This window comes from Lissotriton vulgaris, unplaced genomic scaffold (genome assembly GCF_964263255.1).
Source record: "Lissotriton vulgaris unplaced genomic scaffold, aLisVul1.2 SCAFFOLD_1058, whole genome shotgun sequence".
NCBI lineage: Eukaryota > Metazoa > Chordata > Amphibia > Caudata > Salamandridae > Lissotriton > Lissotriton vulgaris.
The window spans coordinates 389,704-404,518 of record NW_028251753.1 but is presented as its reverse complement, the minus strand read 5'-3'; the positions used below and the strand labels follow the sequence as shown (position 1 = coordinate 404,518).

At 49.2% G+C, this 14,815-nt stretch overlaps 1 protein-coding gene across 1 annotated transcript in view; it reads right to left on the bottom strand.

Moving 5' to 3' along the window:
• LOC147662777 (GTPase IMAP family member 4-like) overlaps positions 1 to 14,815 on the bottom strand; it is a 198,824-nt gene that overhangs the window by 140,624 nt on the left and 43,385 nt on the right. The window contains exon 2 of the mRNA XM_086950908.1: positions 1,169 to 1,287. Within this exon, the coding sequence (XP_086807034.1) occupies positions 1,169 to 1,268 (100 nt within the window). The 5' untranslated portion in view covers positions 1,269 to 1,287. The remainder of the gene's footprint in view (positions 1 to 1,168; positions 1,288 to 14,815) is intronic.

The window sequence follows — 14,815 nt, the reverse complement described above, 5'->3', positions numbered from 1 at the left end:
GCTTGACAATCTGTAGCGATTGCAAGCAGCGCTACTACAGTCGCGCGCCACTAACCTGTAAACTCTGGTCAGCAGGAACGATGTGATGATAGTCCTCCTGACTTATCTAGACACCACATCCAGTGGCGTCATTGTGAGCACTTTCTGAATGGGTATTTGTGAGAAGCTGGAAGGATATGGCGTAGGGGATAAACGAGGTGAAGGATGTGGTTCTCTGTCCATCACCACCCCCTTTTGCTTAATTCTTGTGAATTCCCATAGCAGCCCAGGTTCTGGTGTTAACCTGGGCTGCTGTGGGAATTCACAGGGGCCTATTAGCAAGCCCATTATCGCCGCTTTAGCGGCAGTTTCCTGCCGATAAAAGCAGCGATAATGTATCGCCCTTTCATGATAATATGGCCCAGTATTTCCTAGTTTGGTTAGTATTAGCGTGATATCTGAATTTGCATAACTTTTGCAAATGTATTTTGTCTCTGAATCTTTTTTGTCTCTTCTCCTATCCAGTAATTAATGAATTGTCAATATTTATGAATTTGTCATTTCTCTTCTGATGTTTGCTTTGTGATGGTCTATGACTAGTACTGAATTGTTGTACTTTATTCAGCATTATTTTTCATTATTTAGATAAATATTATAAATATATGAATGAATATGTCTTTATTGGAGTATTTTATTCATGTGTACTGATTTGTCTATATGATCCACAACACAAAGATTACATCCCCATATTTGGTCAATTAGGAAAACAATAATGTGGAATCACACTAATCCCGGCACAAAGGAGCTTGTTGGGTAATGGAAAATTGGGCCCTGTCTATGAAAAATTATTTGTTCCTGAGCGCTGGATCAGTAGTCCTCAGTGGAAGGGGGTCTGCTTTCAAGATATTCTCCTTACTCAACCCCCTTTATTTGGAGCCTGTCAAAACAAGTCTGAGTCACCATGAAAACATGTAAATAAATGAACAGTGTTAGCCCAATTAAGAGATCAATTTGATTTTGTTGATTTATGTCTATATATTTTGTTTGGCTCACATGAAACACTGAGAAAAGTGAGGACCAAAGATTGGGAAAGACAAAGTGAATGATGGAGAATGACTCTCTCTCTCTCTCGCCCACCCCCCAAAGGCTTGAACCACATACACCCCAATGGTGTCACACTTTCCTTTACCTGGAATCATGGCATCACGGCGGCAGTCATAGAGCATCCCAAGGTGAAGGGGTCGACCAAGTGTGGATAAATTAATTATGGAAGAAGCTTCAGCTGCCATTATTCCAACCAAGATCGGTCTAAAATACATAAAAACACACACATGGTTTAATCAAATTTCCTTTTATTGTACATATTCAAACTTACAATCTGGTTTTGCCTGGTGGGCATGCTGATTTAGACAGTTCTAAAATAATTTCTGTAGGGAAGTGAGTATTATGCAGTGATGCTGATTAGGCTGCACTATGTCATACACTCATGATACCCCAAAGATGGTTCTTGGATTCACAATAATAAATCCTTATCTCAGTCCTGGTAGTGTGGCAAAGAGCAGTCAGGCTTTACTAAAGTAACATGTATTACGCATTTGTATTACGCGTTTCAGAGTACCAACATGGACGATAAGTAATTGACATGGCTCGAAGGAAACCCAATACCAATTTATAAACATAAAGCAGCTTTTTAAAATAATTTAGACACATAAATGTACATAATATGATACATAGAACTGAAGTTATGGATTTTAGAAGAAAAAATAGGAACATGATTCCAGATGGTGGAAGGAGGGCAGGGTCCCCCACATAGGCCCCCCTGATGGCCATTAGAGAGTGGGAGCTTGAGGCTTAACTAGCTTCAATCGCCTTGGAGAAGGAGAAACTAGAATTTGCTATGGAACAGTCGGAGGAGAAGAAAACAAGAAGAAATGGTGGCAGCGAAATTGAAGAAGTTGAGGTGTGTCCCAGGGTGGGGGGTTTGATTCGAAGCTCCCCAAAGGAATATTACCTAGCTACACAGAAGCGGACGAGATTGCCAAATGGTTCACAGCATTTGATGGGGCCCTTAAGATGAGGGACGTGTGCACCAAGAATTGGGGTGCACTCTTGTGGGAACGAATCCCTATTGCTAAGAGGTATAGGTTCGTGCTCCTAGAGGAGAATGAGGCTAATTCCTACACCCACTGAAAAGATGCTTAGTTGAGAAATTTGGTTTGACCACAGAGCAGTACAGGGTGAAATTCAGGGACACCCTAAAAGTGAACACACAGTCCTAGGTGGACATTGTGGACCTCACAGAAAAAACGCTAGGAGGCTGGATTGATGGGAACCAAGTATGAGGGGTTGCATTTATTCAAGAACACATTTTGACTCCTTGTGTGCAAGATAAGTTACGCCAGTACCTAATGAACTCTAAGGTGTCTCATTCTAGGGAACTAGCCAAGGCAGCTGATGAGTGGGTGAGAACCCAAGTTTCCAATCAGCACCAGAGTGGTGGTGAAGCTGATGAGGAGAGCTCCCCTGAAGGGGAAAGCACTAGGGAAAGAAGGTCAAAAACAGAAGAAGTCCTCACCTGACCTGCAAAAACCTGAACAAGGAAGGGGCCCAAGACGCTCCAACTTCAAGGGGATGGGTATGAGGAAAACAATGGTAGGTTCTTTGATCCCTCAATGGTGGGAAAGTGCTTTGACTATAATCAGCCTGGGCACACTGGAGATGTTGTCTGCACAAAGAAGCCCTCCACTGCTGGGCAGTCTCCAGGTATTGCTAGTATAAGTGTCGGGGTGGAGAGTGCCCCAGAGATAGGTAGGGAAGTGACAGAGGCAACCTTAGTGTCCCTGGGTGGCGTGGATATTGTAACCCTGGCCGCCTTACCTCCAAGCACGGATAAGTACAGGCAAAGGCCTACCATCAGTGGGACTGGGGTTGAGGCTCTGGGAGACACAGAAGCCACTGTGACTATGTTCATGGGCACTCTGGTGTCTAAAGAGCAGATCCTGCCTGGTAAGTTTCACCAGGTGATCTATGAAGACATCAGGACCAAACCCCTCCCAGTAGCTATGGTGGATTTGGAATGGGGAGGTATGACAGGCCCTATGAATTTAGTTATGTATCCTCTACTCCCAGTCCAGTGTTTACTGGGAAATGATCTCAATACATCTGAATGGTCGAAGGTGGAGAGATGGCTTCATATGAGAACATTGAAGCTCCCTGGGTGGGTAGGTGTGGTGAACAAGTCACAGACTACCCATAAGGGAAAAGATGCACACTTGGACCCTAGAACAATGGGCCAAGCATCCACGGACAAGGGCATTGTGTCTTGTAAGCTATCCCAGGGAACTCCAGAGGGGCAACATTAATCTAACCCTGAGGGGGTGGTTCTGGCTTCTGAGGAAATGGCCCTATCCCTGCCAGAGCTATCAGTCTTGGCAGAACTGACAGGAGCCAGTGAACCCTCCAGATAGACGTTTTGCCATGGGCATAGAGACTGTCCAACCTTTGAGTGCCCGAGGAGGATTGCCTTAATACCAAAGGAAGGGGATGACAGTGGGTTACACAGAATCTACTGGGAAGATGGATTTCTCTACGCTGAGGCGAGAACCTTCAAGGAAGGGGCCACCAGGAGGTCAGTGGGGCCCTAACAGTACAGACAGTTCATCCTGAATTTGAGTCATGATATCCCATTTGCAGGTTATTTGGAGCAGAGCAAGACTTGGAACCGTTTGGTGAACCATTTTTATTGGCCCCATATGTGTGAGAAGGTAAACGCGTTCTGTAGCTCCTGTATCCCTGTCAGGCCAGTGGCAGGGCTGGGGGCATCTCAAAGGCTCCCTTGATAGCACCACCAGTGGTTGGGACTCCCTTTGAGAGGGGGGGGGATATTTTAGGTCCCCTAGAACACCTTAATACTCAGGGAATATGTTCAGCTTGGTGGTAGTGGACCATGCCACAAGACGGGAAACATCCTTTACAATGCAACTTTTACCACGCAGTGCCTTTACATCGCAACTTTTACAACGCAAACCATTACAACTCATTGCGCTGGGGGCACTCTAGGATAGGGAATAGATTTAATTTACTATTTAACACCTTCCCTACTATCCACGGGGACTGGAGTTGGAATAGTAAATTAAACTATTCACTATCCAGCACCCCTAAACACTATGCGTTGTAAAGGCATGCGTTGTAAAACTTGCGATGTAAAAGCATGCGATGTAAAAGCATGCGTTGTGATGTCATACATCCGCCACAAGACACCCTGAGGCAGTACCCCTCACAATAGTCTCTGCTCCTACAGTGGCTAGTGCTCTTGTTGGTGTGTTCACCAGAGTGAGGTTCCCAAAGGAGATTGTTTCAAATAGGGCCACAAACTTCATGTCAAACTATCTGAAAGCGATTTGGGATGAATGTGGAATTAAGTACATGTTCACCCCTCCATATCATCCCCAGACTAAAGGTCTGGTGGAAAGGTTTGATAAGACTCTGAAGCTCACGACCAATGATTTGTCTGACAAACTCAGGAGGAGATGGGAAGTTCTCCTCATATGCCTTATGTTTGCCTACAGGGAGGTTCCCTAAAAAGGAGAGGGTTTCAGTCCCTTTGAGCTGTTGTTTGGGCAGCCTGTGAGGGGGCCATTGTGCCTGCTGAAAGAGTCTTTGGAGAAGCCTCTCAATGAAGCACAGGAGCATGTGGATGACCATGTGCTAGGCCTGAGATCTCGCATTGCAGAGTGTGTCATAGCGGACTTGATTACGTCGCACCAAACTGCAGCGCTATTGTTAGTTGAAGCATGGCTTACTGTATTTTCGGCGCCAGACATCCTCGATGGGGTTCCCCCTGACTATGCTATCCTAAGACTTGACCGGCCGAAGAAAAAGGGCGGGCCCTGCAGTGATTTTTAGACATCAGTTGCTGTGTAATCTGACAAAGCTAGATATTACTAACTTGGAGGCAGCCTTTTTAAGTCTATCCCTTATGAATCACTGCACCTTAACAGGTGTTTTCATATATTGTCCACCCGACCCAACTCTCAGCTTTGTCAGTTCATTAATGGACAGGAATTTTGGTTATGCTGCGCGCAATCCCAACTTTTTCATATAAGGGGACCTCCATATCCATATTGGCAAGGATAAATGCCCCTGGGTGTCACCCCTTGGCATGATCGGATCACTCTTTGGTTCTTCTCCAGATCTCTGAAATCCCTGTGTCAACAGCACAAATTCACAAGAGGATATCACGTAAATGGTCTCTCATCACGCCACAAGCTGCTTTGAATCAAGAAATTTTATAACCTAACTCTTGCCTTTACACTGCAAATAGTCAAGCAATAGGGAGGACTCGCCAGGCCCTGGACTCTGTGGCCCCATGAAATACATCACCAGCATGTGCTCCAAAACCTCGGCTGAATAATTTACAGAGGAACTGCTAGCAAAGAAAAAAACATGCAAGCGGATGGAATGCATGTGGTAGAAGTACTACGATGCATACAATGAAATAATCTATCTAGTTGCACTGACGGATTACCACAGAGATTTGAGGCATGCAAGTGCTAAATTCCATGCCCAGAAAATTGAGCAGTCTAAAAATTCTTCGAGGGAACTTTTTCAGATAGTCAAATCATTGACCTTCTTAGAACACACGGCTGGGCTAACACCAGCCTCCACTGCCTATTGTGATCAGATTGCTCTTTACTTCCTTGCTTCCTTGAGAAGATAAATAACATTTACTCATCCTTTTCTGAAAGTACCAGGGACTTTGAGTTCCCCTTACCTGACCCATCACCGATCATCCCTTTGAGAGGCTTTTTCATCCTTTAAACTATTTTGGAGACTGAGATTCACTGCCTTATGCCCAAGGTGAAATCTAGTTCACCATTGGATCCTGCCTCCCCTGCCATATTAGATTGAGGCACGGAAGCGATTGCCCCTTTGTTCAGAAATGTATTAACTTTATCCTTCTCGCCAAGTCGTGTTCCCTCTGACTGGAAACATGCCATGGTAATTCTACCCATGAAGAAGCCATCACTAGATCCTCCAATACCTGAGAATCTGAGACCCATATCTGTGTTGCCTTTCTTTGTAAAAGTGGCTGAAAAATGTGATTTGTCAACCAACAGTTGATTAATGTCTGGGAAGAGAAAGCTCTCCTACGTGAGCCTCAGTCTGTTTTCAGGCCACTCTTCAGTACAGAGTTGGCTCTCTTATTCGGCTCGGAGTCACTGTGTCTCGTGGCTGATGAGGGCAAGACAGCTGCATTAGTCGTGCGTGACTTAAGCATAGCTTTCGATACAGTCTCACATGGACTGTTATCAGACTGGCTATGGAACTCCGGGGTGGGAGCCTCAGCGCTGGGCTGGATTGGAGACTTTTTGCAGGGTCTCACTTTTCAGATAATTCAACAGCTCTACACCTCTAAGATACTGTCATTGCAGCAGAGAATGACTCAGGGCTCGGCCTTGAGCCCGACCTTATTTAGTCTGTATATGCGGCCTCTAGCCAAACTAATTGAGCGCAATGGTGTCAAAACAATATCTTATGTTTATGACACCCAGCTGATCATAAGGCTCACACAGGATAATAAAGCAAAAGATGACTTCAAACGATGTCTGGTAGATCTAGCCAACTGGATGAATGCCAGCGGTCTTAGACTTAACGTAAATAAAACAGACGTTTTGGTAGTGGGGACACAACCATCTATCTGGTCCATCTCGAGGTGGTCGAATGACCTAGGCCCTATGTCTGTCCCTAAACCTACGGTGAAAAACCTTGGAATCTGGTTTAATTCCACCTTATCATTTCAAGACCAAATTTTGACTCTGGTTGCTACCTGTTTTGGAACCTTAAAAATGATTCAGAATATCTTGGGTCTTTTGCCGGATCCTGCTAAAAAAACGGTAATCTAAGCACTTGTAGTATCGCGGATGGATTATTGTAACATACACTATTTGGGGGGCCTCCACGGGCTGGTTCAAAGTGCTCCAAAATGTACAAAACTCAGCAGCACAACTGCTCTTGAATATTCCCAGACATACTCCGACCAGGCCAGCCCTGGCAAAACGTAATTGTTACCCTATTGAGGAGAAGATCGCTTTCAAAGCCATGTGCTTTGAGCATAGAATTATCAACAAGAAAGGCCCCTGTTATCTCTCTTCCTTGATTAAACCCTATGTGTGTTCCTGATTATCTGTGATAATCAGGAACAGGATTGATCAGAATTCCCACGATCTTGGTGGCAGTTCTTTAAGTTTTTTGGTTGCCAAACAGTGGACTCTGCTTCCACTCAATCTTAGATTAGAACCCTCTAATGTCTTTTTCTGGAAACATCTCAAAACCTGGTTCTTCAGAAAGGCCTTGCTCATTAAGAATGCAAAGGACATCCGTTACCTGACTTGCAGCTGTGACCTAGTGTAGGGACACTCCAGACAAGAGTAGCCAGGTGCTTTACAAAACACTAGCATACCATAACATAACATATACAAGGCAGGCAGAAAACTGGAGGCCAGCCAGGACCTCCAGAAGCACAGGTATGATCAGAGGGCTGTAATGCCTGAGTATACTCCAGGACAGTTGGTGTGGGTGTTGGAGCCTTTAGGTCCTAGTGTCCTTCATAGCAAGTGGACTGTGCCTTACCCAATAATTGAGAAGAAGGGTGAGGTTACCTACCCGGTCGACCTTAACACCCCCAAGAACCCTCAACCCTGCATGTCAATAGATTGAAACCCCACCATGACAGGGCAGACATGACCATGTTACTGGTCACAGATGAGGAAGAAGAGGAGGAAACTGAACCAGTGCCCGACCTCCTCTCCAACAATGCACAAGATGGGTCTGTGGAGGGATGTGTACCCTCCCCCAAATTGACAGGCCAACAGAACAGAGACTGCAAGCAGTGCTGGCACAGTTTGTTGGTCTATTCTCTTTGACCCCAGGCACCACTGATTGGTGTGTGCACCACATTGACACTGAATTGACATTATACTGCACAGGTTGTTTGACCAGAATAAAGCCAGCATCAAGGATGTGTGGTGAAGATGCTGGAGTTGGGGGTAATTGAGCCCTCTGATAGTCCATGGGCTAGCCTAATTCCCAGGGGGGGGAGTTAAGGTTCTGTATGGACTGCAGAGGACTGAATGCAGTCACTAAGACTTATGCTCACCCTATACCTAGAGATAATCAGCTCCTACATTAGGCCTCACTGCTGGTTGTCAGCTACCAAGGATTGAGCAAGGGGCTAATTTATTGAGACCTTCATTGGAACATATATCATGTTAGTGGCCTTATTGTTAGTAGTAGGTGTATACTTACACCTACCAATAATCTACTTTCCAACACATTCACAACAATAAATCCTTAGCTCAGTCCTGGTAGTGTGGCAAAGAGCCACACTACCAGGACCAAATGTTTTAAGCATTTCAGAGTCGCAGCACGGACCATAAATATTGGTCATGACTAGATAGAAATCCGACATCAATTTATATAAAAAAAGAATATTTTTATATTGAGTTAGACACCAAAAGGAACACAATTGGATACATATAACTGGAGTTATGGATTTATTTATTTATTTATTTATTTATTTATTTATTTTTTTATTTATTTTTTGAAAACCTTTATTGTGCCTTCACAGTTTTACACAGCTTGTCGCCTACAACCCAATTGGGCCGGCCGCTAATCAAGGTGTCAAAGAAAAACGATCTTTACAATACATTTGTGCAGGTAGTCGTCGAAGTCATGAAGGTAAAGATCGGTAAACAAGTGGTGAAGGTGAAATGCAAATGGTCCATGCTTGGTGTACGAGGTTTTCATTTTCTGTTTTATACCTAAGGAAAGAACATTTAAAACTTCGGGAAGTCACAGTACGATCAATGAAATATGCTTATTGCCAGTTAGATATGAGTCTACTCCTGAGTTAGGACCAACCTCATGCCTGCCCTCTATGCTAGGTAGAGTGTGAGCAAACCATCCTCATCCCTCCATCCCCCCCCGGTGTACCCCCCCGCACCATGCAGCCCTCCTCAGCCCAACCCCTCTTCTTCGTCTGTGTCTAATGGGTCATCTTCAGGTAGTGGATCGCAGATATCGCCCCGGTATGTATTCCACGGGGACCACACTTTGTTCCACTTGGCCGGACACGCCCTGTTCAAGTAAACTGCCCGTTCTGTGATCATGGCCCTGTCCATATTTACGCACCATTGTGAGGCCGTCGGGGGGTCCGCCACCCCCCAGCGCTGCGCGATGTCTCTCTTGGCCATCATCATCCCCAACGTTACCCAGAGGCGGCCATGCCGGGACAAGTCAGTTGGCTCCCACACATTGAGGAGGCAACGCCGCGGTTCCGGGAGCACCGAAACCTCCAACACCTGTGACACAGTGCGCATGACCTGACGCCAATAGGAGTGTATAACTGAGCAATCCCAGAATGTGTGGAAGAGTGTGCCCTCCTCCCCGCAGCCTCGCAAGCAGAAAGGGTCAGGGGCCCGTTGTATGCGGTGAAGCAATGTCCTGGTGTAATATGTTCTGTGTAGAACTTTGAGTTGGATGAGCCTCATTTTAAACGATATGCCCGCTTCCTTAGGGGACGCCAGTGCCTCGTTCCATTCATGTTCATCCATCTCGCCCACTTCCTGCTCCCATTTCTCCTTAAGAGGCACTAGCGGGTCTGGGGAATTGTTAAGGAGTTTTCGGTAAGTGAGGGAGGTGGCCTTTTCTACCATGTAATCCGGCAAAAGGCGATCTTCTAGCGGGGAGGACTCGGGGAGAGTCGATCCCGCCGGAATAGCTGCCAGTAATGCATGACGGATTTGGACATACCGGTAGGTTTCATGTGGCCCTAGGTCATAGAGTTCTTTCAGACGGGCGAAAGTGATGACTCCCCCATGCTCCCACATGTCCCCCACCGTTGAGATGCCGATATCGTCCCAGCGGGAGAACCCCTTACTTGTTCGAAGATTGCCTAGGGCTCGTGAGTCCCAGAGTGGAGTGAGCTTTGTGAGTGTGTCTTTCCACCCGAGCGCAGCGGTGGCTGCGTGCCAGGTGGCCACTGTGAGCCTAGTGGGGCCCTTCAGCGGTCTGAGTTTCCGTCTATCATAAAGCGGTGCTAACAGGGCACTGGTGCCCAGTTGGGCCCTGTCCGCCTGGAACGCTGGGTCCGATTGCGATGCATGCAGCCACTGGTTGATCGGTCTGAGCTGTGCCGCCCAGTAGTAGAGATAGAGGTTGGGAAGTGCGATGCCGCCCTCGTACCAGCTCCTACATAGCTTGGCGTGTGCTATACGCGCCGGGCGGTTGCCCCACAGCAGACCAGAGACCACTGCCGCCACCCTCTTGAAGTACTTCTGGGGTACAGCAAATGGGGTATTGTCTAGGATATATAGGAAGCGGGCAGGGATTTCATCTTAAACAGGGCTGCTTTCCCAAGCATCGTCAACGGTAATCCCGCCCAGAAGCTTGCATCTTGCTTGAGGCGGTCCAGCGGTGGCACGAGGTTCAGTTTTTCGTGTTCCGCCGGATCACCCGTGACGTGGATACCGAGGTACTTAAATGAGGAGCCGGCCAATCGCAGAGGGCAGTCTGGACCAAGCGTAGGGTGACCACCCGTCAGGGCGTACAATTCTGATTTACTCCAATTAATAGTGTAGCCTGACATCTCTCCGTGGTCATTACAGAGGCGCAAGAGGGCCGGTATGCCTTGATCGGGGTCCGTCAGGTACACCAGCATATCATCCGCGTAAAGCGATATGCGGTCCTCCCAGCCCTCCCTCCATTTAATCCCTTTAAGCAAAGGGGTAGTCCTGATGCGGATAGCCAAGGGCTCCAGTGAGAGCGCAAAAAGAAGGGGGGAAAGAGGGCATCCTTGTCGGGTGCCGCGCCTGAGTGGAAAGGAGCGTGAAATGTGGCCGTTCGCTACCACATGCGCTACCGGTGCGGTGTATAGCAATTTGATCCAGGAGATGAAGACGGGTCCGAATCCCATATATTGGAGAACCTCAAAGAGATAGGCCCATTCCACCATGTTGAAGGCCATTTTTGCATCAAGCGCCAATATGGCCGCAGGTTCGCCTATGTCATCCGCTTTAGCTAATACCCCATGCACCCGTCTGAGATTGAGCGAGGTGTTCCTGTGGGGCATGAACCCTGACTGGTCCGGGTGAATAAGATCAGACAGATGAGGCATGAGACGATTTGCCAGAAGCTTTGCTAGAATTTTACTTTCTGCGTTGAGCAAAGATATAGGGCGGTATGAGGAGCATTCCCCAGGGGGCTTACCGGGCTTAGGAATAGCCACGATCGTGGCCGTTCGTTGGTCTAACGGGAGCACCCCCTTATCACGACACTCTTCATACATTCGGAGCAGGTATGGGCTAAGAACGTCTGTGCGTGCTTGGAACCATTCGACTGGGATGCCGTTTGGCCCTAGCGCTTTGCCCGTACGGAGGGCCCCAATGGCTATCCGCAGTTCGTCAGCGGTAAATGGTGCCTCAAGCTCAGTTGCGGCCTCCGGTAACAGTGTTGGGATGTTTATGTCATATAGTGCGCTTTGGGCTGCAATCGCGGTAATGTCCCGTTCCGGAGTGTATACTTTTTCAAAATGGGTAGCCAGTGCCTCTACTACGCGATCTGGGTCAGTCTGAGTACTGCCCTCTTTGTCTTTCACCTGCTGGATCCCTCTGGAGCTACCCCCTTTCTTGTCGAGCCAGGCCAACATTTTTCTCGCTTTGTCTCCAACATCATATACTCGATTTTGTGTATCTGAGATGTGGCCTTGTGTGATGAGCCGAGCGTGGTCTGTATATAGGCGCTGGGCAAGTGCGAGTGCATGTGTTGTGTCATCTGTGGGGTCTGCTTCATGGGCAGTGGTGGCTTTACGCATTCGGAGCTCAAGGGCCGCGTGTTCAGCCACCTGTTCTCTTCTATGTGATGTTATAGAACTGATGGCTTGCCCCCTCATGACTGTCTTGTAGGCCTCCCAGAGGACCTCAGCCGAGGCTGCGGTTGGTTCGTTTTCCATGAAATAATGTGTCGTGGCGGTCTGCAGGGCCTTCCTGACCTTAGGGACCTTAAGATAAGAGGCATGCATAGGGAAGACACGGCGGCGTGTTCGTGTCCGTGAGGTAATGGTGAGAGTCAGTGGTGAGTGGTCTGAGATGCCCCTAGGGTGTATGAGCACCTCCTCTACGCGCTGCAACCCATCCCCTAACGCCAGGAAGTGATCAATGCGGGATAGACTATTGTGGACGGTGGAGTGGAACGTGTACTGTCGCAGTGTAGGGTGAACATGGCGCCATACGTCTACCAGCCCTAGTGCCTCTGTGAAGCGCTGAAACCTGGAGGGACCCCCCGGGAGGGCAGCTGCTGGGAACCTGTCGAGTTGTGGGTCTGCAGGTGCATTGAAGTCCCCGCCTAGAAGCATGTCTCCTTCAGGGAGGGACAGTAAGAAGTCGCCCAGGGCTGGTAACATCACCGAGTGTAATGCTGGTGGGATGTAAACTGAAACTATTGTCAAGGGGCGCCCGTCCCATTGTCCTGCCGCTGCCGCAAAACAGCCCTGTGTGTCAGTCCTAGTGCTGAGGGTGATAAAATTGGAGGATTTTCCAAGTAGGATACCTGTACCCCGGGACCCAGTGGAGAATTCCGAGTGGGTTAACATTTTATACCCCCTTCTGTCCAGGGCCTTAGTAGCGCTACCCATTAGGTGGGTCTCTTGGAGGAGTATTAGGTCAGGTTTGTGACGTTTCACCTCGGACAGAACGAGGCCGCGTTTCACTTTATCACCAGCACGATCCAGGCTAGAAGTTTGAGGGAGGAGCCGCCCATTCGCGTCGCCTCCATTCGCATTACGTTAGGCTGTACATCCACCATCAGTAAACATCAGAGACATAAACCATCGGAATAGACTCCACCTCCCCAGCAACATTTCAATAAGCATCATAGCACATTTTACAGTTTGTGATCGATTCTGTGAACGTCCCGTACAAACAAACAAACCTCCCCCAACCCCCCCCACCCTGCCTCCCTGCCAAACGGACTCAGAACTGCCCGCCACCCCAACTTAGCAGAGCGCTTATCCCATGCCAAAAACAGAGTACTTGCGCGTCAGGGGAGAGTGTCCCCCAAAGCAGGCGGTCCCTCTGCTGTCCTCGGGTTGTCCGGGCCAGCGTCCATGAACGACTTGGTGAACAATCATAGTGGGAGTAAGGTCCAGGTTACACATTTAGTCCCTCATGGTAGTGTCATTCGCCTCCAGCAGCTCCCACGTGGTCCTGCGATGGTGATCCATTCGCACTGCCCCTGGTCGACGATTGTGAGCCCGGCCGGCTCTCCTCTCCCGTCCTGTTGCGTCGGCGGTTGGAAGTGCGGTCCACCGTGCGCCAACCATCCAGCCATTCTCTTGCAGACTCCGCCGAGTCAAAGAACCAGACCTTCTTATCGGCCACCACTCTCCGTCGGGCCGGAAACAACATGGAGTACGGCAGTTCTTGGTCGCGGAGTGATTTTTTAACCTCGAAGAAGGTCCTTCTTCTGCGGGTGACCTCCGCCGTGTAGTCCGGGAAAAAGGATATCCGTGAATTTTGGATTTGGATGGGCGGTGCCACCCTGGCTGCCTGGAGGATTGCATCACGGTCTCTAAAGTTAAAGAGTCTTGCCAGGATGGGGCGCGGGGCGGCCCCCGGGGTAGGTGTCCCTCCAGGGACCCGGTGGGCCCGCTCTACTGTAAAGAAGTTGGATAGTCCCTTCGGGGCCAGTTTAGTCTTTATAAGTTCCTCAACATACAGATCCATGGCTCCCTTTGTTTCGGACTCCGGAACTCCCAAGATACGGACATTGTTGCGTCTGGAACGCCCTTCCTGGTCGTCCAGCTTGCTTTTAAGAAGTTTATTGTCCGCCTGCAGTCTCTCCATTGCCACTTGTAGGTCGGAAACGTCCTCTATCAATGATTTGGTCACCACCTCCACCTGCTTCACCCTTTCGCTCATTTTCTGGAGGTCGGCTCTAATAAGGGTAACCTCGGCCGCGGTCGAGCCCACCGTGGCCTGCACCTGCTCCAGCGCTCGCAGTACATCGTCCAGCGTGGCTTTTTTTGTACCGTCGTTGTCCGCTCCCTTTCCCAGTGATTTGCGCTGCTCAGGTTGAGTGGACGTCTGGTTGTCATAAGCATATTTTCCGAGCTTCGCCTGAGCGGTGGTCTGTCGTGGCCCCTTCCCCGCCATTGTCCCTTTGCGGCGAGACACCGTTTATGATGGAGCGGGCCGGACGCCCGTAGCCGTCCGCTTGGGGGGAGGGGGTATGCAGAAGGTCCAGACTGGGTACGGGCCAGGGGTCGCTGACGATGGCAAGGTGCTGCCGACGGCCGCGGAGCTGTTGCGGTCTGGGCAAGTTCAGGCAAAATGGCAACTGGCGCCTCGCAGGTCCCACGGTGTATGTCGGGCGCAGCAAAGGGGGCACCACGGCGTAGTGCCACTGGATATGCCGCGTGAAGGGTGAAGTGGTCGGCGGCAAGGATTGCCAGCCGGTGGTGTCGAGTGCCGTCGTCAGCGGCTACTTCCGGTTGGTCGTGCCGGGGAGGATAGACTTCCGCCCGGCCCAAGGTTTCACTCGACACCGGTGCTCGCCTCGTGTCACCAGGCCTGTCTTCCGTGTGGGACGCGGCCGAAGTTTCGTCCCGATGCTGGGGTCTGAGCGTTCCCAAATTTTCCTTGCTTGCGCCGTACGGTCACCGCACCCAGGACACCCCTTCTGGACTGAACAGTGAACGGATAGGCATGCGGATTGTTGCGGGATGCCGCCTTGCTACGGGAGCCTCTCTAGGTTGCTGCCGCCATCATCGGCTGCTAGC